The sequence below is a fragment of the Spea bombifrons genome, chromosome 4 (genome assembly GCF_027358695.1).
Source record: "Spea bombifrons isolate aSpeBom1 chromosome 4, aSpeBom1.2.pri, whole genome shotgun sequence".
Lineage (NCBI taxonomy): Eukaryota > Metazoa > Chordata > Amphibia > Anura > Pelobatidae > Spea > Spea bombifrons.
Genome location: NC_071090.1, coordinates 73,508,530 through 73,531,863, shown reverse-complemented (window position 1 = coordinate 73,531,863; position 23,334 = coordinate 73,508,530). Strand labels below are relative to the sequence as shown.

Here is a 23,334-nt window from a genome sequence, read left to right as displayed (position 1 = left end):
GTGTTGGTTGTTTACGTCAAAGAACAACATCCTCAGAAGAAGAGTACATACTGAGCATCAATCTTATTTGGGGTATGTCCCTCCTGCTTCTGCAGTCATATAGACCACTCCAATGTCCTGACCTAGATCTCTGACAGCCACCATCTGTGACAGTCACCATCCTCCTGCCATCAGCAGATTCCTGATGCTCAGACGGCTGAGGCTGTCAGATCTGTGTCTTTCATCCCTCTGATGGGGCTTAGCCACTCCCGAATCATTTAGAACATCCAAAGCTGATCAAAGCTGTATCAGCCTGTCTGTCTTGCCACTCCACACCAGTTGGCTAAAATATTAAGGAAAATGGCCAAGAATAAATACACTTCAAGGAATATTAAATAGAATGGGAAAATTTGTGGCAGGGGTTTAAATTAAACAAAATAGTAACACATTTATTGAAACTCATAAACATACTATTTCTCTGAACTATGTATCAAGTACTCCTGAAGACAAAAGCTTTTGTGGCACTTCATCTTTTCCTGTGATGGCAAAATAAAACCTTTAAATAGAAAATCCAAATCCATAATTTATAAGTATGTTATAACTACCCCAATCAACTGCTGTGAGTCTCCACATCCAACAACCTTATTGCAAGGATATTACTTCGACTTAAATGAGGAATGAACATTTCTCTTTAAATGGTAATTATAATGAACTAGTATTTTATTTTATGAATACATTTACCATAATGAACAATTCATGATGTAGTGCTGTACATGCCTGGAATTTGGAACTTTGACAACTCTGTACAGGATGTAATTAGCACTACTGCAATAATTCCAGCAATGAGAAGTAGCTGCATTATTGCGACCGACATTTTTGGATTTGGTCTTCAAAGTGAAAAGCTGAGTCCAGACATGGACCTCCTTGATCTCTTGTTCCTAGAGGGATACCAACCGTACCCCACCGACGAGGCCAAAGTTGGTGGAAATGTACGTCTGGGGTTTTTGGTTGCCTTATGCAGAGGAAATTTGCATCTCATTTATGTTCTGGACTGAGATTTTTTCTCTGTAATGGAACAAGAAAGTAAAAATTTGAGATGCTCTCAAGCGGGTATGCACCATAAGGCAGACTATGAGGTGGCTGTCTGTACTTGGTGAGCATCTCACATCCTTTATGTATGGTATTTGGTCTTCCAAAAGCAGAGAGCTGTAAGTAGAGATATTGGGTGCCTTATGAAAAGCCCTTCACATAACAAAGGTCAGCTCTGTAGGTACTTTACATGAGATAGCTGTATCTAAACAAAAAAATAAAGCAAAGCTGCTAAACTATCACTTATGTTCAACAGGTGGCACTACAGGGTCATTAGTTGATTCCACTTTGGAAAATGTATATGCATTTAGTTGCTATTGGACTTATTCACTTTAAATAAAATCAGGGAACAATTGAAATAATTCAAGATCAATATATAATAAAAGTAAAAACAGCATGTCACATATGCAGGAGAAGCATCTGAAGATGAAAGGTGAAATGTAGCAGGGGATGGTGGGGTTATTAAGGATCAACTTCTATTTGACTCGAGTAAAATGTGTATTTTTGCTGTGCCGACTAAAAATATTTCCACTTTCCATGCAGAAACATCACAAAAACATACATGCCCAAGATGTTCAAAAATAATAATGTACATTTAAGCAGATGTATATCAGTTGTGTAACCCTTACATGGGGATTTTGTTCTAAAAAGGTGAACTAAACGCTTGAAAGATGTGACCAGTGGGCAGGTTTAAGCTTTGCCATCCATCTGCTAAATAACCAATAATCACCTAGAAGAAGTAATCAGCAGAGTCACGGCGAAGTTATCCTCACATTGAGCTGCCTCTCTTACATAACTGCACTGGGCATCTTTCTCTGGATGGCGAGTGATGGGGTTACAGTGCCACCCTAGTGTTTCTATAAAATATATCTGAGATGTCCATTAAATATAATCAATTAATTCATAATACGCTAACTACAAAAACGCCATTAATGTCACTAGAGCTGAAACAACGAATCGATAAAATCGATAATAATCGATAACGGAAATCATCGATAACGATTTCCGTTATCGATTAATCGAGTGATCAATTCGTTGTTGGAGCACTCGGCTCCTTTTACTTACCTCCGCGAGCGTTCCCCGCTTCTGCTACACGCTCTGCAGTCTCCGCCTTCTAGCTACGTGACGGATGTGACGCGTTCCGGAGGTAAGTATTCTTCATGTCTATGTGCACGGATCGCACAGAGCCACTCGCACAGAGCGAATCGCTCTGTGCGAATGGAGCCACTCGCACAGAGCGGTTCGCTCTGTGCGAGTGGCTCCATTCGCACAGAGCGGTTCGCTCTGTGCGAGTGGCTCCATTCGCACAGAGCGGTTCGCTCTGTGCGAGTGGCTCCATTCGCACAGAGCGGTTCGCTCTGTGCGAGTGGCTCCATTCGCACAGAGCGGTTCGCTCTGTGCGAGTGGCTCCATTCGCACAGAGCGAACCGCTCTGTGCGAGTGGCTCCATTCGCACAGAGCGAACCGCTCTGTGCGAGTGGCTCCATTCGCACAGAGCGAACCGCTCTGTGCGAGTGGCTCCATTCGCACAGAGCGGTTCGTGAGTGTGGGTGCAGGGCAGAGTGGGGGTGGGGGTGCAGGGCAGAGTGGGGGTGGGGGTGCAGGGCAGAGTGGGGGTGGGGGGTGCAGGGCAGGAGACTGGGTGCAGGGCAGAGTGGGGGTGGGGATGCAGGGTGTGAGTGTGGGTGCAGAGCAGAGTGGGAGACTGGGTGCAGGGCAGAGTGGGGGTGGGGATGCAGGGCAGGGTGTGAGTGTGGGTGCAGGGCAGAGTGGGTGCAGGGCAGAGTGTGAGTGTGGGGGCAGGGCAGAATGTGGGGGCAGGGCAGAATGTGGGGGCAGGGCTGGGTGCAGGGCAGAGTTAGAGACTGGGTGCAGGGGCACAGTGCAAAGTGCTGGGTGCAAAGTGCCAGTGCTGGGTGCAAAGTGCCAGGGCTGGGTGCAAAGTGCTGGGTGCAAAGTGCCAGGGCTGGGTGCAAAGTGCAAAGTGCTGGTGCAAAGTGCTGAATGCTGGGTGCAAAGTGCTGGATGCAAAGTGCCAGGGCTGGGGCAAAGTGCTGGGTGCAAAGTGCTGGGTGCAAAGTGCCAGGGCTGGGTGCAAAGTGCTGGGTGCAAAGTGCTGGGTGCAAAGTGCAAAGTGCTGGGGCAAAGTTTCTTGAACAGTAATAGTCCACCTCTTTTCAGAATGTTTGGGGTTATTTTGTTTCATAAATATTGTGTTTGGGTTCTTGTACTTTGAAAATATTGTTTTTTATTACATCATAACAAAATAAGAATGTTAATGTAAATTTTAAGTTGTTTTTTAACATCCAGTTCATTAAATTCTTTTAAATAAACGAAAAATTTGCATATTGTTTTTTTTTATCCGATTAATCGATTAATCGAAAAAATAATCGGCCGATTAATCGATTATTAAAATAATCGTTAGTTGCAGCCCTAAATGTCACAACACACTTTTGAACTGTAGAGTGGGGTAAGAGGCCGCGAAGGACAATCAGGTCTATCCAGCTCCAACCAGTTCTAACTGTACGAAACTGCACTCAACGCTGGTCAGAAGCATCAGCCGCAAATCCTGCGCACTTTGAACAACCGACGGGCAAACAGTGGTAGGCTCTGGTAAGCTTGCCCTCAATTAGTGGGGAAAGAAAACAGGAAAAAAGTAGAATCCTTTTTTTTTTCTTTTAATTAAGTGCATCCATTTTACAAAATGTCAGTGGTTCAGTTTATTGTAACAAACATATTCAAATAGTATACATGTATACAAGTATATATTTCATCTCTTTCTTCTAAGCACAGATTATGATCAGCAACAGTCGAGAGAGCATGGTTATTGCACATAACGCTCGTTTGAAAAAATAAAGCTCAAGTTTAAATCTTGGTATGTATGTACGGCAGTGCACGGAGTCACAGACCAACCCCAAAGAGACCAAGACCTTGATGTAATGCAGGGCATGACGCAACGGAGAAGAAATAGCCTTACAAAACTAAAAACCTTTACCCAGCTAGCATTGGTACTGCTGGATAAACCGCTCAGATTTCTGTCTCACTAACGTCTGCTGCTTCCGAGTTGCACAAGCCTCATCAATGGCATTGAGAACCTTCTGCAGATAGAAAGAAAAAACACAAACAAAAACAATTACTGTAAAGTAATCACTTCTCTTGAAACCAAAATATACATTTTCCGTGTAAAGAGAAGCATCACCCATCCACTGACGATAAACTAAAACATTATATAATGCCCAATACGCTTTTAAACTGAGAAAGAGAAACACAAAACAAATTTATTGGAATTATTAAGCTCTGCAACTGTAAGATGTTATACATGAGCTAGCGCTGTCAGTGTACTCATCAGCTAGTCTGTAGAACTTTTTTAACACAGAAACACAGCATTTGACAGCAGATTAGAACCATTGGGTCCATCTAGTCTGCCCATTTTTCCTGATGTCACGATTACCACTCTCTCAGTAAAACTTCCTTACAATCTAAGTCTTTGACCCTCTAGTTTTGTTTGCTAGGAAGGCACATAATTAACCCTAGTGCTGAATAAACTTCTGTTCCAAAGTCAGCAAGGTGGCTAATAAACCAAACAAATGGTTCAAGACTGAAACATAGACTATTTCTGACCAAACTCTGACTGACCTGAGCCACAACTTTGTCTTGCAGAGGGATCCTTTTCTGGATCTCTTGATTGGCAGCGTCTTTTTTATGGAAGATACTGTGATCCTAAGAAAAAAAAAGGGAATCAGTGATTAAGCAGTTGGACATGTAGGAATCTAGTCATTGCTTAAGGAGGTTTATTTCATAAAGCTTAAAAAGATGGTGGTGGTTTTCTAAGGAAAAATTAACATTATTCCAATCTCTACCAGCATCAGCTTGTCCCGTAAGTCTCAAAATGGAATGCAATTTGTATATATTCTTCCTTGGACACAACCGGGCATTTTGCTTAATTCTGAGAAACAGCGTGAGAAGAATAGGCTACAGACAGATTAACAATTATTTCATAAAAACAAAGATACAAGGCAAGTGGCCTTATGTCTTAGCACAATCTAGAAATGACCACAAGGAGCCAGTCTCCAAACAAGTACACCTGTATATCCTTAAAACTTGTTTTTGGTTACGTTTCTAAATCTGTGTGTCCACAAGCTGTTATTCATACGACGGTACAAGTAAGACCTTTTAGTACCATGGACATAAAATGCAGCTGAAGCACTTTGTCACAAACATCAAGCAAGTGCAGGCAGACAGCATTCAACTACAGCTAAAGCCCTTCGAGAAAAGTTAAGATCCTCTTGTACTTAGTTCTGCTCCTGATCTATCACTACGATGCGGTTTACTACACTGAGAACTGATGCGATATACTGTGGCCTGTATGCTACTTACATACAAAATTAGAACCAGGTAGGCAAAGCATTCCCATAAAATTACAATTCAAACACTAATGTGCATTTTGAATGTGTAATTGTTTCAGTATAAAATAAATCAGCTGTGAAGGAAATGTTTAACTACCTCAAAACTGGTTTTGACTGCCTAGGGTACGATACGCTGCTTTATGATGCCAAGAAGTGTGTTTACTCTATCTTCAAGTAATAACAGGAACCTAGCTGTGAAGATGCGACTCCCATAAAAATCCTCCTCTTGGCTTCACTCACAGTGACAATAAGTTACAATAATTCAATCCTCCAAAATGTTTAATAGTACTAGAAAACTTCAACAAGCCCGCACAGCACTAGTTAATAATCAGTGCTGGGAATCAGTTTACAGCATTAAAATAAAATCAACAAAAAACAAAAGCCCCTTTGAGCATAGTGGCCTGTTTCAGCAACCTGGGAGTTAGGATGACCATACGTCTCAGATTGCCAGTGAAAGTCCGACAAGGGGGATGTTCATGAGCCAAAATGTTTAAGATAACCTGCTAGCGCTCGTGTTGAGCGGAGGTCATAAGGCCGTGTTAAAATAGTGAATAGTTTCATAGGTGGATGTGTGTCTGTTAAGTCATCTTCAAGAATTGGCACAAGCTATGGACAGACAGGTATACTGCATAGGAAGTAACCCTGTAATGTTTACATTGCGTCTGTGTGAACCTATATAGATATGGGGAGCATCAAATAGTAAAACACGAGGCAGAAACACAGATAGGGCAGACAAATATGAGGTCCAATGGTAGGCACAGAAAGCGAAACGCAAAGCAGAATAATAAAAACAAAAAGACGTGGGGAGAAAAAGAAAGGATCTTTAAAGAGTCGGTGTATGTATAAAATGTAATATGAATATTTGTAAGCTACTCCCCAAACCCTGCTGCCTGTGTCGCCAAATTCCAAAATGAAAACGCAATCACCTTATTGAGGAGTAAGGAAACTGTTTCTAATCATTGGAGACGCCTAAATCCACAATTGTTTTAAAGCTATTTACAGACAAAACGGCCAACACAGCTAATTACTGGAGAAATGACAGAATAGTAAAGCCATATCACCTGCATCAAGCTCACCTATATAACGGAAGTGGGAAAATGTATAAGTGGGAGACATTCTTCTAGGTATTTACGTATATTAATACCACTTCGCACAATCGCAACAAATTTACTGTGAACAGTACTATTAAAATACATAAACCTTGTCCTTTTTGTCTGATATCTGTAACATTCTAAGATGCTACAAAAATACCCTATCACATACCTTCACAAATAAAGTCAGGATATTTTCTTCCACAGCTGGTGGACGGAGAAACTCTTCAAATGAGTAATCCCAATCGATATTTCTATGTCCCAAAATTTCCACTTCTTTTACAAACATCACCCTCCTGATAAGAGATAAACGTAACGGATTTAAAAATACCGTATAACATGTATGTATGTATAACCAATGTTGTCTCTTATTTAAATAAAAATGAAACAAATAAACGTGGTAACTACAGAAGCCATATTTCTGCCAGTAAATCCAATCTTGCCATAGAGGTATAGTCCCGACTGCAAAACTGTCGACCTCTCTTAGTAGATACAAAGATCTAGACTGTAAGCTCGTTTGAGCAGGGCCCTCCTCACCTGTTGTTTCTTTAAGTGAAATTGTTATGTTACATACTACTTGTTATGTCCTGTCTACCCATTGGAGAGCGCTACGGTATATGGTGGTGCTATATAAAACAATAAATAATACTGTTTAATCATTATGACATGAGTTTAGAATAAACAAGGGTCAAGCAATATAGGTTCTCATATGTCCTATTTGGAAAATGAGGGAGAACTGGTATGCAGTATGGTTACCAACCATTTAAGCTCATTCCAAAGATTCCCCCAATTTAAGGCTGGGGGAATCAGAATTTTGCCACATATATAACTATTATGAGAGCAAAATTTTGTTTATCGCAGTATGTGAACTTTTGAAGTGAGGTCTTAAAGCAGGTAAAGTAATGAGCAGTATATACGATGGGAAATATTCCTTTCTGTGTTTATTTTATTAATATTAATTCATTATATGAGTATTCTAGTGACACTGAAAGATTTGGATTCATGTTTAATGGTCACTCTATTACTTCAGTACAACAGAAGATGGAAAGTTTATAATCACCATACATACCTGTTGGTAACCACAAGGTTGAATTTCTTATTCTTGTTTGGGAGGCAAGAGTATCTGAAAATTTCCCCATCCAGCTTCTTGATACTGGAATTCTAGAACAGACATAAAAAACACTGTGAGCAAGAGGGGAAACTGATACAATCCTACAAAAGTACCATTACTAAAAAACAAAAACTTATTTTTAGTTTTCCCCAGTTGAAGAAAATTGATATAACAGAAGTGCTGCTCTCATAAAGGTTTTGTTCAAATATTCATTATTTTAAATGAATTTAAGCAGAAGTTGCATTTCATAGTGTTAGTAAGCATTTACACTAACATTGGCTATACGAGTGCAGAGCAGCATTAACTACATATACTTTTGACTATAATTAACACGATATTGTTTACAGTTATTAATTTTGTTTACATTGTGAATTCCTTGTATTTATCTTTATATGTTACAGATTCCTTATTAGCATTTGAGACAATAGTTTATTTGTTTCACTTGTGTTTGTTTTATTTAATGAGGCATTGATGCATAGATTTTTGTATTGAGTACTTGCTGGGCACACCTGAGCAGATCATTATAAGGGTTATATATTAATGGTCATTGGTAATCAAAGCAGTCCTTTCTAGGTCAAAACTCATGGTTGAATTGACACTTAGCACCTACACCGTGCTGATTTTATTTATTGCAATAAAAGTTATGTTTTATACGAGAAGACATCTGCCTCACTGTCTCCAAATTGATGAAAATGCCTGTTCCAGTCTTCCTTTATTGTGTGTGTTATCCATGTTTACGGATAAGTGGAGAAACTTGTACCCAGCGGCCTTGTCCTACCAGAGTCGGTATTATCTCTCTTGGTCTTTTCAGATCTTACATTATACTGCAGTGTAATCTCACAAGATCTGTCCCTACTACTTTTAATTTTATTGAAACGGTTAGTAGCTCTACAGAATCTACCCGAGCCCCATTAATAAAGTATAATAATACTAATACACTGACTAGACTAATTTGAAAAGGAGTTACGTCACTGCAGTATAATCATTTGAGTGGAAAGGAGAAAGCAGAGAAAGATATTTTCAGCAAAAAAAATAATTTATTGCTCAGAGGACAGAGTACAAATGTATACGAAGTAAATGATAAACAAAGGTTTTATCATGTTTAGTCATCAACAAGACTACAATTAACCCTAATATTGGTGCTAAGCAACTGTAAATATTCTAACAGGCATTCATAGTAAGTGACATAAAAATAACTGCACTTATAAGGACACGGAAGGTCACTACAACACACAGCCTTGTAAGAACAATCTTAGGCTTCATCTACTGTACCTGGCCTTACGCTAACCTGTGAAAAGTGAATATTACACGAGTCGCAAGCATCTCAAATGTCTTGTGACTTTAAACAAAAATACAAAAACACTCCCCAAAAAACCCCCAATTCACATACTCTGAGATAAATACAGGATGGACTCTAAGCTTAAGGCTACCAAGTAGAGGATTATTTATAAATCATACATGCCCAGCCTGGAATGCAAAACCGTGGGAGCATTTATAAAACTCAACAAGTTACAACTATTAAAGACATCTCTGAAGAGCACATCCAGCCCCCACACATACAGGTAATTCACACCTGAAGAAGACACCAACATACATTATTCTTCTATCATCGGTTCCTTTAACAGATCAGTAAATACTTTGGTCATGGTTTTCAGTACATCTACAATACAATACAACTTATAGGATTGCACTTTTGCAATGTCAGAGCATAACGGTGCAAAACAAATTGTGCTTTTTCATCTAATTGAGCAGGGGTATTGTTGACTTAGAATCCTGCGTAAATGTGCATTACTGTATTTGCTCAAATATTAAGGGAAAAAAGTTTATCTGAATAGTCAACAATATGAGAGGTCACCTTTTATTTAGAGACTTCCAGAAAAATGTGGTCTAAGCAGAAGAAGATCACATACTGAAAAATATACCCGGCACTTTGGGAACACCCTAGTAAGAATGACTTTTTCCTTAGGTTTGCCTTACATTCAGAACTTTGTTTCTGCCACAAGACACAAAGTTTTCTGGGGTCACTTAAAAATCAGGGCTACATTATATTTAAGCAAATATGTTTTTAAAATACGAACACTGGAAATACTCATGATTGCTCCTTGTTCAAAAGAAGGGATATTAGCTGTGCATTGTTACATTAGGTTTACATGTTGCAACACAATCATTTTAAAATGTATAAACATTAAGGGAGTTTTCCCAACTTTGTATAAAACAAGCATTTATAACGATAATGGCAGCATAATGACTATGGAACAAGCCAACGAGCTGTATTGACAATGGGAGCATGCAACAAGCAGTTGTATTGACAATGGATAACGTTTATCAATGACGGATATCACAAACTTCACATTTTGCTTTATGATGCACACCACTGTGGAGTTGATGTTTAATTCCTTTCACTAAGAATATATCCCAAACGCTACTAAGTGCTATTACTAAAACATATTCAATTCCCTGTCACTGGAGTGGCATGTCTACCAATGTTACCAAAATTATAAGGATGATTTACAATGTATATATTTAAGTTTCCTAATATTGTGGTGTGTCTTTTCCACACCTCTCATTCAGTACCGGATAATTCATTTAAAACTATAATATTGGACTGCCTAGTGACAGATGTTCAGATGACTTGTGCTCTTGGAAACCACAAAGTTACTTAGGACATCACTAATAATCTGTGCTTTTACATGTACAGCCTGTGCAAAGTGTAATAATATATCTAATTATGCCGTTTTTGGAAAACCTACAAGTTATTTCAATAAATCCCCACAATGTGTGGAGAAGATAGTAAGCATTACAATGCAAGTACAACCTTCCACCAGTGTTAGGTCTGGGTAGTACATTTACTATGTAAAAAAACATACACATGGTCAAAATAACAGAAAATAACGTACAAGTACAAATAGGATAATTTGTTATATATAATAATTAGAACTTAGTAAGTTGAAAGTAAGGAAACCAAACATGAAAAGGGTCCTATGGGGTGCTACATTACATACTCACTATTATATTATATATAAACACTAGCCATTTGGCAATCTTAAGGTTTAATGTGGCAGTGGTGTTTAAATATGGCAAAGTCCCACTAAAGGCTTTGGAAAGTACATGGCACCTCGCATTGTATTATATACACCAAAGTCTCAACCTTTCATCAACTAAATGCACTCCTTGCAACTGAACCCCTATTAAAGTTTTCTTGTTCCTGCTCATTTAGTACTTCATAGGATACAATTATTATAGAATGAGAAAACTGCTACATTATTACAGAAATACTAACTTAAAGTACAAGTTAGAATTGAAATGCAAAAGCAACAGGAAACCTGAAAAATGCAGATTTTAAACTTAAAGGCATTAAGAAAGAAAACATAAGGCAACAAGTCACAAAATCTGGCCTGAAGCTCCTCATGAACATGCGTGGCTGAGAATGAAGATAAGAAAAAAATGATTTTTACTCTCCTTCATTCCAAATTTTGCTGCATGCGTGAAAAAGAGAAAGAAAAATGGAAAGGAAGGTTAGAAATTTCTGCCAATTTGCTGTGCGATATTACACTCCTTCACTGGCATGGCTGCTAAACAAGAGGGGGGAAAAACATGAAATATATAACCCCTACACAAGACAGAAGCAGGACATGGTGCGTTTTGGTCTAGAGTGTCCTTTGCTCTAAAGCCAACCCTAGTTCTCTTCAATTTATGTGACATCTTGACATGGCGGGTGAGCTTAATTACCGTATTTGCTCGATTATAAGACGACCCCCCAAAATCTGAATATTAATTTAGAAAAAAAAAAGAAAAAGCCTGAATATAAGACGACCCTATAGGAAAAAAGTTTTACCAGTAAATGTTAATTCATGTAAACTATTTTTTTAATAAAAGCTATGATTGAGAAAAATATTTTGGTTTTATTTCCTTCTATTTTCCAACCTGCCCACCCCCCCCAGTTATGCACATCTGCCCCAGAAATGCCTTATACCCCCTATATGCCACTGTGCCCCATGATATGCCTTTTAACCCTCTAAATGCCACTGTGCCCCATGATATGCCTTACGTCTTGGGGAGGGCAAGACAGGAGGATCCAGGTCCCGTGCAGCGTTGCAGGGGATCTGGATCTTAGTCTCATAGTCAGACCTATTTGAGGTCTGATTATAAGACCACCCTGATTATAACACCTCGTCTTATAATCGAGCAAATACGGTATATACCTCTCGTTTATATTATGGTTATATATTTGTTGCCAAGTTTATTAGGGTAAGAAACACATACATTTTTTTTGTATATTATGCGACATTTTACCCAGATTATTTGTACAAAGTATGTCAATCATATAGAAATTAATATTCATACTTGTGTAAATACAAATAAATCTACAAGGTGAAAGTGAGAGATGCCACAAAGCTCATATTAAGCAATTCCTCCAATTTTTCTTAGCAGAAACATTATAACAAAACATTTTGAAATGTTAAGAAAAGAAGGCCAGACACACACATAATATCTTACAAAGTGGATTAGTACCACAGAATGACTTGGATAAGGTTCACTCCTGAAGAGTTTTATGAACATTTACCTCAAATAAGTTTAAACCCTGAGCTTCTGTTTCATTGTACGGTCTGATGATGCCATCTTCATGAATAAGTCGAGGAGGACGTAGTGGAGAAACATCTTCTGTAGATTCAGCAACTCTAAAAGAGAGAAAAAATGAATCGCCTAGAAGCTGAAACCTGCAATGCTTGCATCTTATGAAATGATCATTGACTACAATGAGTATTTGGCCACGGAGGTGTATTGTATTTAACTCGATCAAAAATGCCAAATCTAAAACTGCCTCTCTTACCTCTGTATTCCCTGGAAAGTGCTGCTGGCCATGTCAATGATTCCACCTGTCGGACGAGCCACAACTCCGACAAGACCTTTTCCTATACCCTTGAAAAAGCCAGCTGCACCCTCCTTCTTTGCTCCTGTTGCAAACCATAAGATGTTGTTTATGTGCAGTAAAATCTATATACCACAAATATCCATTTGCAAGCATTCCAAAAATGTCATAATACATGTTCTTATCCAAAGATCAGCAGATAAAAACCTTATAAAACATACATTTCCAGCAGACCACTCAGCCTTCTGCTATTTATGGCCAATGGTTTTTGGTTGGCAAATAATAATAATTTATAATAATAATATTCACTTTATAAGTGAAAAGTTAAATTTAAATAGTAATTACAGCCATCTTAATCTAAACGTGCAGAAAATATTGCTATTACCCTGCTATTACAGTACTCTAACCTGCACTTTTACAAAGCTTTCTTGTTTCTATGGCAACAATGCCTGCTTTCCTGACATATGTTAATTGTGTGTTCATGGCAAAAATGAGCAATGAGGCAAAATGTTTTAATTAAAAAATTAGTGCTACGAAAAGAGTGGACATTCAATGATACTACGAATGATGTTTGTAATGCTGTATTTACTAGAAGCCAGCATAGTAGGTGGAACAGCACCTTTAATAGTGACTGTACAGTTATAAACAACATATTCTGAAAATCAAGAGTGTTAATGACCATATACCTTCCACGGGCTTGGTGATTATTCCAGTTACTCCTCCAACAACACCCTGCAAGAAGAGAGCTGTTTGTAGACATTCACAATCCACAGCAATGTGATTTAAACATTTGCGGAACACTGGTATATATTTGTCATATATTTTAATGGTGTTGGAAAGCAATTTTTAAAACTACAGCATTTACTAAAATACATGTTTACACGCTCTTTTCCGAAAGCCAGAAATACGAACCTCTAACTCAGGGAAACTGGCATTGGTTATAACAGAAATGATGATTATTTAAACTGATACTCAATTTCAGGGATACTATTTAATAGTTCGGAACGTTCAGGTCAGCTTCAGGTAGATGTGTTTTTACACTGAGATCCTATAAACATTTGTTTAGTCAATAAAAACATACAGTGTTAACAATTGGACGTGCCAAGTTACATCCATAATTGGACGTGTCTGTATATGATAGAAAGTGTTAATCTCAACAAAAATATATTTGGATACAATGTGCCATTTTCTGCTGTATTATTTTCCATCCAACATAAATATGCTACATCATTATCCCTTTAATGACTATTAATGTTAATAATGAGATTGTGTTGTAATCATAGAAAACAGGACTGTTTCATAAAATCAACAGGTAAAGTTACACTAGGTAAACAAGCTATTGCTTAAACACCATCATGTGATTTTGAGGGAGGGTTATTTTCTCCTCTTAGGGTCTACTTTGCTTAAATGATATAAATTGTGGATTAGAATCTGATGTCAGAATCCTATATTTTACATCATCCGAGAATTACCAGAAGGGTCAATTCATAAAAGACGAACTGTAAACAAACCATAGTTCTAGATAACTGTGGCTAGGCTGGCTAGATCTCAAATCTCTGGAACTATGTGCAAATACCACATGATTTATATTGTCTCTTAGATTTGCCAGAGAGATCTAAGAAAAGTACACATATGCTACTTTTAAAAGACAGAATTAACTGATACTTACTCGCAACAGTCCCTTCCCTCCCTTAGCCAAACTGTCGCCAAAGTCCTTGGGCTGTCTTCCCATTTCTTCTCTCCTTTTTTGCTGATACTCTTTGTCCATGGTTATGGCAGCCAGGCCTTTACCAACAGACCCTGTGATGCGTGACACCACACCAGCTGCACCCCCTAGAAAGGACAAATCAAGGTACTATTATCAGGTAGACTATATGAACAAAAGTTTTGGGACACCTGACCATTACACCAACAGCTACTTTTTGGACATTGCATTCTAAATACATAGACATAAAATTGTTTTAATGGTGTTGAGGTCAGGGCTCTGTGTGGGCCAGTCATGTTCTTCTATACTTAACTCATCCAGTCATGTCTTTAAGGACCTTGCCTAGAGGACAATCACGCTGGAATATAAAAGGGCCTTCTCCAAACTGTTCCCACAAAGTGGGAAGCATAGCATTGTCCAACGCCACTGAACACCTTTGGGATAAACTGCAACTGAGACTGTGAGCCAGGCCTTCTCATCCAACATCAGTGCCTAATCTGCTCTACTGCATGAATGGGCAAAAAATCCCACAGAGACACTCCAAAATCTTGTGGAAAGCCTTCCCAGAAAAGTGGAAGCTATTATAGCTGAAAAGGGGGGACCAACTACATATTAATGTGTGTATAGTGTATAGTGGGACCCCATTGTATTGTTAATCCCTTTACTGACCCTGTTGTCTCTGGGAGGCAGCAGTTGTGGTTAAGGGGGCGGTTGTGTACCTATCGTGTCCCAATATTTTGATTTATGTTAATGTGTGTTTTGCTGGTTATATCCTGCCATGTGTGTGAATAATAAAGCAGTCTTCATTTTGGTTATACCCTACACTGAGTCCCGGCCAGTGACTGGGAAACTGGGGAAAGAGCGTGTTGTCCCAGGCTACGGGAGCACAAGTCAGCGGAGGTAGTCGGTCAAACTAGCCAGATCCATGACACTAAGCAAGGCTTTAAAGTGAAATGATTTCTATGTCAAGAATCAGACAGGCATCAAAGTGTATCAATACAAACATTATTGAAACACAAAACACATCACGCATTATGGTATCTTATTAACTGACTGTTCATTTCACTGGGGTTGCAATGTTTAGTATATGCCTTGCAAAGATGCAGGATGTGTCAGACAAATGTTTGGTTGTAGAGTCCAGCTGCAACCCAGAAAGCAACAAGAACTTACCCACTGTGTGTCCAAGGAGGCTCTTTACTCCAATAACCAATCCCTCTGCAAATTCCTCTGGACCTTGCACTGCTCCCTGCCAGAACAAAACTAATATTCAAGATGGAAAAACATTGCTGTACTATGGACATCAACAATTCATCTACATATTTTCTCAAAACATTTTTCTGATCTAAAAGTTAATTGAGGGTAATTACATGTGTATATACAGCAAATTGTAGTACTGCTAATGACATGGAACATATTTTAATTTGATTTAATTATGTCAGAAAACAAAACAGGATTTAGTGTTTTGGTGTGGCAGGTGCATGGGAATAGGGTTGGCTAACAATGAAGAAACTGCTCAACGGGTTATGTTCATAGGAGAGGTGTTAGGTTTGCCAGCGAGTTGATGGATCTTACCTGGAAAGGTTCATAGAAGAAAGCCTCTACACCTTCTGACAAACCTCTAATCAAGCCAAAGGGATTGCCCAGCACGTCAAGACCCAACAGAAGGACATACACCTGTTTTAGGAACTGAGGAGACAAGAAAGCTTGCACATCAAATTGTAAATTGGCCTAACTAAAGCACCGTCTTCTCCCAAAGTCTGAATGAAAGTGAAATATCTAATTGTCTTTAGTGGCTTAAACACCATGGAAAGAGTCTTGAAATACTGAGGATTTTCTCAGAATCAATGATCCCATTCACTTTTGTCAGAGAGTCTTCAGCAGGAAGACTGTTCTGACTGAAACATTGTGAACGTTTTCTATGTGTTACATATGGAGATTACAAAGCTATTTATTATAACACTCATGGTCAAACATTGCAAAGCATACCTGTTCAGTGTAATGTCGTGTAACCAGTGACATAAGTTGGTCCCGTTTGTAGAACTGATACCTCACTTCAAAGCAGGCCAGCCTGGCACAGAAAAAGAAATTACCTACTAAACTGTTGATTCGGTTTTGACACCGTTTATACATCATAATAAAATAACACTACACAAACACTCTCTGGAAATATACACCGATTAGCCATAACATTATGACCACCTGTCTGTGTAGGTCCCCCTTTTGCCACCAAAAGAGCCCTGACCGGTCGATGGATGGACTCCACTAGACCTCTGAAGGTGTGGTATTTGGCACTAAGATGTTAGCAGAAGATTCTTCATAGATCAGACTTGTTTTCCAGCACATCCCACAGATGCTCGATTGGATTGAGATCTGGGGAATTTGGACGACAAGTGAACCACTTGCTGTCGCATTCCTCAAGCCACTCCTGAACTATATTTGGTTTGTGGCAGGGTGCTTTATCCTGCTGAAAGAGGCCAATGTCATCAGGGAATACTGTGTTCATGAAAGGGTGCACATGGTCTGCAACAATGCTTAGGTGGTACATGTCAAAGTAATGGACCGCTTTTGAAAGGTACTGACCACTGCAGACTGGGAAACACCCCACAAGAGCTGCAGTTTTGGAGATGCTCTAGCCATCACAATGTGGCCCTTGTCAAAGTCCCTTAGATCCACACACTTTTTTTCTGCTTCTAACACATCAACTTTGAGGACAAAATGTTCACTTGCTGCCTAATATATCCCACCCACTGACAGGTACCGTGATAAGATTATCAGTGTTATTCACTTCACCTGTCAGTGGTCATAATGTTATGACTGACTGGCATACAGTATAACGATTACATACACCAATCCCATAGGCCAGGCTTCTCAACAAAGGTTGAAGGCCTTCTGCTGAAGGCCAAAGAGAAAAGCATCCCTTTTCAGCATATCAATGGTTACTCACTTGAATATGAGATCATCCACATCTGTGAGGGTGGCCCCAATGCTTTTAAGGAGAAGGTTTACTGAGCTGATGGCAACAATTTCCTTTTCTTCTTTATTAGAGGATTCCCCACCTGCCCCTAGAGAGAGGCTGAGATGTAACTGAAAAGAAAGTACAGGCAGTTATAAGTCTGCTCCAACTGATGCTGTGCAAGAAAGTAAATGAAATGCTTCACAAAATATAGATTAAAAAATAAAGACATTGCGTAATGACATGTATGTGTTTCTCAGTGACAACAACAGGTTTATGGCCTCAATTATTCCATACGCTTCACAACACATTCACTCTCTAGGAAGCCTCTATTTACTACCAACTCGTAACTGGTTTGTCACAAACACAACATGCAAAACCTATACCTTTACTGGAGATATGTGGAAAAGTTCAAAGAAGTTCAGAGTGGTGATATCAGTCATAGACGATTCCATCAATTCTGTGTTCAGTGCATCTAGATCCTTCTGGATGAGCTGTGTCTGTTAACAATAAAGATTTTTATTTTTTTTTAATTGTCACATCCAATATTTTATGCATACTTAAATTATCCATGTAGCTTTTTCAATTAGGTAAAATAGGCATTTAGACTAATTCTACAATTGTTTTAGTTTTGCTGCCCTAGCAAATAAGCTGATATGAAAAAATCTACAGTGCAGACAAGTATAATTCACAGACTTGGGAACCTGAATGAGAGAGATACATTTTTGTATAATGCAAATGTACAGGCTAAAAATACTATTTAACTAAAATTAGCAACTTTTTTGAATGTAAATTGACCGTTATCCATCCATAAAAGATTCAGAAACATACCCGCTGTTTTTCAGCTTCTAGATCAGTATCTGGAGTAAACAGTCCAATAATTGCAGCAAGAAAGCCCTGATCAACCTTCAAGGCCATGCACTGAATAAGAACCATGAAGTACCTGCAATGAAAACACAAGAGGATGAAAAAACAGAATACATAATATCTGATGCTTTTCCATCCCATGTACTTTGAAACGCCTTCATGGAGTGAATGAAGAAACTGCGGACCTGTTGCCTATACATGTACTGTGCCTAGTCCACTGTGGTGGTCCTGGGAGGCAGTGGCACTGATGCCGGTTCCTCTGAAAACGTCCTGGCTGATATCTTGGCCATAATGGCCGCACTTAACTCTCTTTCTATTTAGCCTTCCTCATGTTTAAATAATTTCTAAAAGGCCTCTTCTCCTCTTTAATGCCTTCATCTATTTTCCCTTGAACCCTTTTCTCTTGTACCCTTTCAATTTTTTCCCTTATCTTCCATACCCATACTTTTCATTCGCACTGTTTTTTTTAAATTCTCGTTAGCTTTACTCCATCCTCTCTGGTCCTAATTTCATTTTCCATGTCTCAAACTCTAGGAACTCCATTCTTCTATGGTTTTATATTTTTGATAACTTCCAATCTACTAGACTGCTATGCGATGGAGAACTTTCCCCTATATATTTTAATATCCCATGCATACAGCAGGTGTTAGGTCCAAGGCCCTCTAATAATAGTCCAAAAACCCAATAACTTTGTGAAAGTACACTTACTTAAATTGTATGACTTTGCTGAATTCATTGAACCGTGTTATAATGCTGACGTCAATGAAAGGTTTGGGTTCTAAAACAGAATCATATTTCATTAATTTAAACATTTTTACAGCAACACAAATATCCTACCAGCATCCTTGCATTGTGCAGTAAGGTGGGTTAGACATGCAAGGGATGTTAAGTCCCAGATTTTGGAACCATTGAACATAGCAAAGAAAACATGCAGTGTATAGGTTGGGAGTCTTAATACTTTACACATAGGTATTTTATTTATCCATTGATTGTACATATAATTAAAATCCCAAGAAAATAAAAATCCATTAAATGTCCCGTTAGCAATGTGAAACATTTTGTACCTGAATCCAAGGCAATAGATTTAGGTGGTGCGACAGGATGGAACACAGCAGGAAACATTGACCCAGGAAGCTGGTTATCAACCTAAAAATAGGTTAGAATGCTTTCCTTTAGATGAGATTTTCATTTAAGGCTCTGTTTTCTCTCTCATTATGTCCAAAGCACAGTGCAAAAAAATCATGCATTGCATAAAATGCCTGAAAATCTATAAACTACCATGTGTATGAATTGCCTGAGCACAAATCCAAATCTGTGTTAATCTTATTCCTTATAGGAGGTTTTCTGCTGTTACTCATACTCAAAACACTATCAAACCACTTATAAACAGTGACACAATTGCCCTTTCTTATTGCGAGTCCCCATTCAGTCTCTCAACTTGGAATAACGCACCTGAAGCCAGTACAGCTGAGCTCTTAAGCTCCTCTGGTGAGGAGACTGCTTGAACTCTACATTAATTCCAGATAAGAAGTTTCTCCTGATGCTGCACCTTATTGGCAGGCGCATTTCCATTGGAATTTTGCTAAAACTGACCTAAAGAAAGACAAGAATTAGTGTGCTTATAGGGGCAAGCTATTTCGCTTCTAGGTTTTGAAGGATAACATTTGGTAATACATGACACCTATAATATAATACTTGTTTCCTCTTTAATGGTACTTGAGCTTACCTCAAAGTTGTTGTCTATTTTTATCCATTGTGTCTCCACAGAATTGAGGTATTTCTCATAGGCCTGTTCTAGTTGCATTATTTGTTTCTGGTTGAAGGGCTTCCACTTTTGCTTTGGTTTCATCTCCCATATGATGCCAGAACTGGTAAACAGAATAAAATGTTCAGGACATGCAGCAAAAACTCAAGTCATACCAGCTACTGCTTATAGCAAGCTTCCCTTTTCTCCACAATAGTGAAAAATAGCTTACTTTCAGTTGGGGTTACAATTTTTTATTTTTTTTATTTACTACAATGGTTACTTGAAATGCAAATGTGTAGAAACAAAAATGCCTGCCTGTATATCACATAAAAAACAACCTTTACAACAAAAATGAAAACATGTTAAACACACAGATAAACACAGATTGGAATTATTTTTGAGAAATGCAGCTGTAGTTGATATTACTGATATTACATCAGTAAAATAATATTTATCTTGCGTTTGCAGCAGATTATAAATTATGCTGTTATCAATCTCACATGAAAATAAATGAGGTCAATTTAATTTTGGTATAACAATGTTTCCAAATCATGGGATTTCCAATGGGTAGCTGCAAAGCATCTGTCAGCACTGTAGCTGCCACCGGGTAGGTCCCGAGTGGCAGGGCATTACATTCTGGAGGAGAGCGGCGTGATGCATGTATTTTTTTTTTCCAACACAACTATCAGAAAGTGAAGCTCTCAATATATGTAAGCTTGGAGACTCATGTTCTGACTCACTATAAGACTGGATTGCATAAAAGGCAGCATATTAAAATATACATTTCTTTCATGTATGCGTATGAATATAGCATGAGTTTCTTATAAGTCATATAAATGCTATAGTCTTGGTTATAACAACAATATTTATTCTATTTCTCCTCAATAAAGCTGACAACTGGCAACTGGCAAAACAATCTAGAACACAGAAGGATACTGAAGAAAACATATATGCAGGAGTTACCTGGTAATCCCTATATACGAAATTTCTTGCTTGTTTTCATTGTTAATAAGCGACAGGCCCAAGCTATGAATGGAGATGGTAATTTCTTGATCTGGTTGCTCCATCTCCTCTGCTTGACGTGCTTTAGTCACTAAGGCCACGTCCTCTGTAAACAGAAGCACTCTCTGACGCCCATCAAGGAATGACACCCAATGTATCTGAATGTCCTGATTGTGTGCAAACTGTCCACTTTCATCCTGCAAATAAATATGTTACAGAAATTAACACGGTGTTAAAAATGAGTATAAGTTCAGAGTTTGGCAGATCAATGTTTTTGTTTTTTTAAGACAATCCTATTGATGCCTACACTATAGAACAGGCAATATCATGACTAACTTAAATTTTAGACTCTGATGTTACAGTAACCCCAGAATTATTATGTAAGCAGATCCCCATCCAACATACTTACATAAAACAGTAATGTACATACAGTATCATACAAATCAATGTAATAAAAACAAAAGGAACATCCATTGTCCCAGTTAGCTTGAGTTTCAAAAAAAATGCGTAAGCAAAGGATTGTTTCACATGAAAAGGACCTATGAGTCAATATATAAACCTCAATGTTAAAGTTTGGCCACAAAAGAAAACAATTAGAGCGCTGCGTAAATTGTTGGCGCTATATAAATAAAATATATTAATAATAATAATAGCGCTGCACAGATAAAATATGTTGCATTTGATTAACACAAGAAACACATACATCTTAGAAAAACCCACCTCAAAATGGCAGTATATTGGTTAAAACAGAATTATTTTGTTCCTCAATATCTACGGAGAGTCCTATAATCCTACCTTCAAAAGGTCAAGTTCCCCAATGTTCTGTGAGTATTTCCAGGTCAGCTTCCTGATGCCTGTTGGGTCTGCCCATGCAAAAAGCTTTGCCTCCCCTGGATTAAGTTTTTGTTCCTCTAGTGTCCCACTATGGGTTACAATAATAATAATAATAATAATAATGTATGATTCATATCAGAAACATGTGAAGAAAAACAAGGACATTGCTAAACAATATAATCCCAAAGCATAAACCTACCTCTGCATGTATGTTAGTGGAGACCGAGGAGTGTGGTTCATGATAAGGGCAGGTGCAGCTCCTTCATAATAATTTGAGAACCTAATTACTATGGAATGGTCAGATACACTGATACTGACCATGAGTCCTGAATTCTAAGGAAAGGAAGAGACAAAACTTTGTATGAAAAACACAAACCTACCCCAAAAGTGACCTTACAAATCTTTCTGTGATAATAGTTTACATGGACCTTTAAACAAAGCTGGCTCACGCCTTGCATATAAGAGACTGATTTAACTTTTTTTTTTTATTTTTTTTTTATATACACACCATGGACATTTGCACATTTGAGGTAACTAGAAAATTTCTTACCATGCTTTCTAGGCTCAGAAGGGTACCGTTATCCTGTTTGTTGAAGAAAAACGGTGTGGATGGTCCTTCACATCCAATCACTCTGACGCACATTTTCCCCGACACATTCTCAGGCCAAAAGGGCACGCACTAAAAGATAAATGGTGTGTATTATCAGATAGAATAAAACATCCGAGCTGTGCCAGATATATAATAAAACAAGTTAGAAGTGAAAGGGTGTTCAAGAAACTTTCTGTCAAAGAGCATTCAGTCTGGGTCTAACTGAAAAATAATAAAAAAAAGGTTAGGAAAGACAGCTTGTAAAATTAAAAATAAACATGCAAAATTAAACCTAGCTCTTAGGTGGAAGGACTAGTTGTAAAGTCACTAACCTTTAAAGGTTAGGTCACACAGAAGCCCACCGAAACCTGCATAACCTTCCTACTTGAGAGGCAAGCAAGGACAGGGACAAAAATTCAGCCTCTTGTAAAAAGTCTACAATTAAGCCAGATTGTTTTGTGTCCCTTCTTGTCTCTGTGCCAGAGGCCACCCGGGCATACTAGTCCTTCATTGACTAGGCCAGAAGAGTAACAAATGTTTTATGATGTGTGAATTCTACAATACAAATTCTATGGCCACAGGGAATACTAATGGTAAGTAAAATACCCAGCACCAAGAAAACTCCTTTTTAGCGTGGTATCATCTTATATTGTGGAACACTCATTTTACCTCAGAGGAAGAGACATAATGCCATTTGAAGTCTGGCAATGATCCATCTGCTGTTATTTCCCCAACCTCAAGCTCAAGATCACATTTGTTCACCAGAGTGTAGAAAGGAGTAAGGGTGACAATACGGGTGAGATTAAAGCTGCTCATTTTAATGTTCACGCCAACCTATAAGAAAGAAAACAACTAAGTAGTAAAACATAAAAAATAAATGTGGCGTGTTAGGATGCTATCTGTATCATTCCACATAATATAAAAAGGAAACGCCTACCAATTGTGTTTCTATTATCAAAACAGAGTGGTTCATTCATAACACAGCTGGACACTGAGTAATTGAAGTCTATATAGGAAGGGGCTTCGTTAGTATTGCCATAAAGAATCAGCTCAGTGTGATTTTTGAGTGAGGAAAGTTACCCCAAATATCA

At 38.3% G+C, this 23,334-nt stretch overlaps 1 protein-coding gene across 2 annotated transcripts in view; it reads right to left on the bottom strand.

The window, feature by feature from the left end:
* Positions 1 to 3,730: 3,730 nt before the first annotated feature.
* Positions 3,731 to 23,334, bottom strand: part of VPS13C (vacuolar protein sorting 13 homolog C) — a 96,777-nt gene continuing 77,173 nt past the window's right edge. For both annotated transcript variants that reach the window (XM_053464997.1, XM_053464998.1), the window contains 23 exons: positions 22,913 to 23,077; positions 22,205 to 22,333; positions 21,854 to 21,987; positions 21,616 to 21,742; positions 20,782 to 21,017; positions 19,798 to 19,939; positions 19,524 to 19,664; positions 19,136 to 19,217; positions 18,780 to 18,849; positions 18,036 to 18,147; positions 17,591 to 17,704; positions 17,196 to 17,335; positions 16,238 to 16,319; positions 15,824 to 15,937; positions 15,422 to 15,497; positions 14,216 to 14,379; positions 13,233 to 13,278; positions 12,508 to 12,631; positions 12,241 to 12,355; positions 7,635 to 7,726; positions 6,738 to 6,861; positions 4,705 to 4,788; positions 3,731 to 4,166 (listed from right to left, as the gene is read on the bottom strand). In XM_053464997.1, the coding sequence (XP_053320972.1) occupies positions 4,068 to 4,166; positions 4,705 to 4,788; positions 6,738 to 6,861; positions 7,635 to 7,726; positions 12,241 to 12,355; positions 12,508 to 12,631; positions 13,233 to 13,278; positions 14,216 to 14,379; positions 15,422 to 15,497; positions 15,824 to 15,937; positions 16,238 to 16,319; positions 17,196 to 17,335; positions 17,591 to 17,704; positions 18,036 to 18,147; positions 18,780 to 18,849; positions 19,136 to 19,217; positions 19,524 to 19,664; positions 19,798 to 19,939; positions 20,782 to 21,017; positions 21,616 to 21,742; positions 21,854 to 21,987; positions 22,205 to 22,333; positions 22,913 to 23,077 (2,712 nt within the window). In that variant the 3' untranslated portion in view covers positions 3,731 to 4,067. The remainder of the gene's footprint in view (positions 4,167 to 4,704; positions 4,789 to 6,737; positions 6,862 to 7,634; positions 7,727 to 12,240; positions 12,356 to 12,507; positions 12,632 to 13,232; positions 13,279 to 14,215; positions 14,380 to 15,421; positions 15,498 to 15,823; positions 15,938 to 16,237; positions 16,320 to 17,195; positions 17,336 to 17,590; positions 17,705 to 18,035; positions 18,148 to 18,779; positions 18,850 to 19,135; positions 19,218 to 19,523; positions 19,665 to 19,797; positions 19,940 to 20,781; positions 21,018 to 21,615; positions 21,743 to 21,853; positions 21,988 to 22,204; positions 22,334 to 22,912; positions 23,078 to 23,334) is intronic.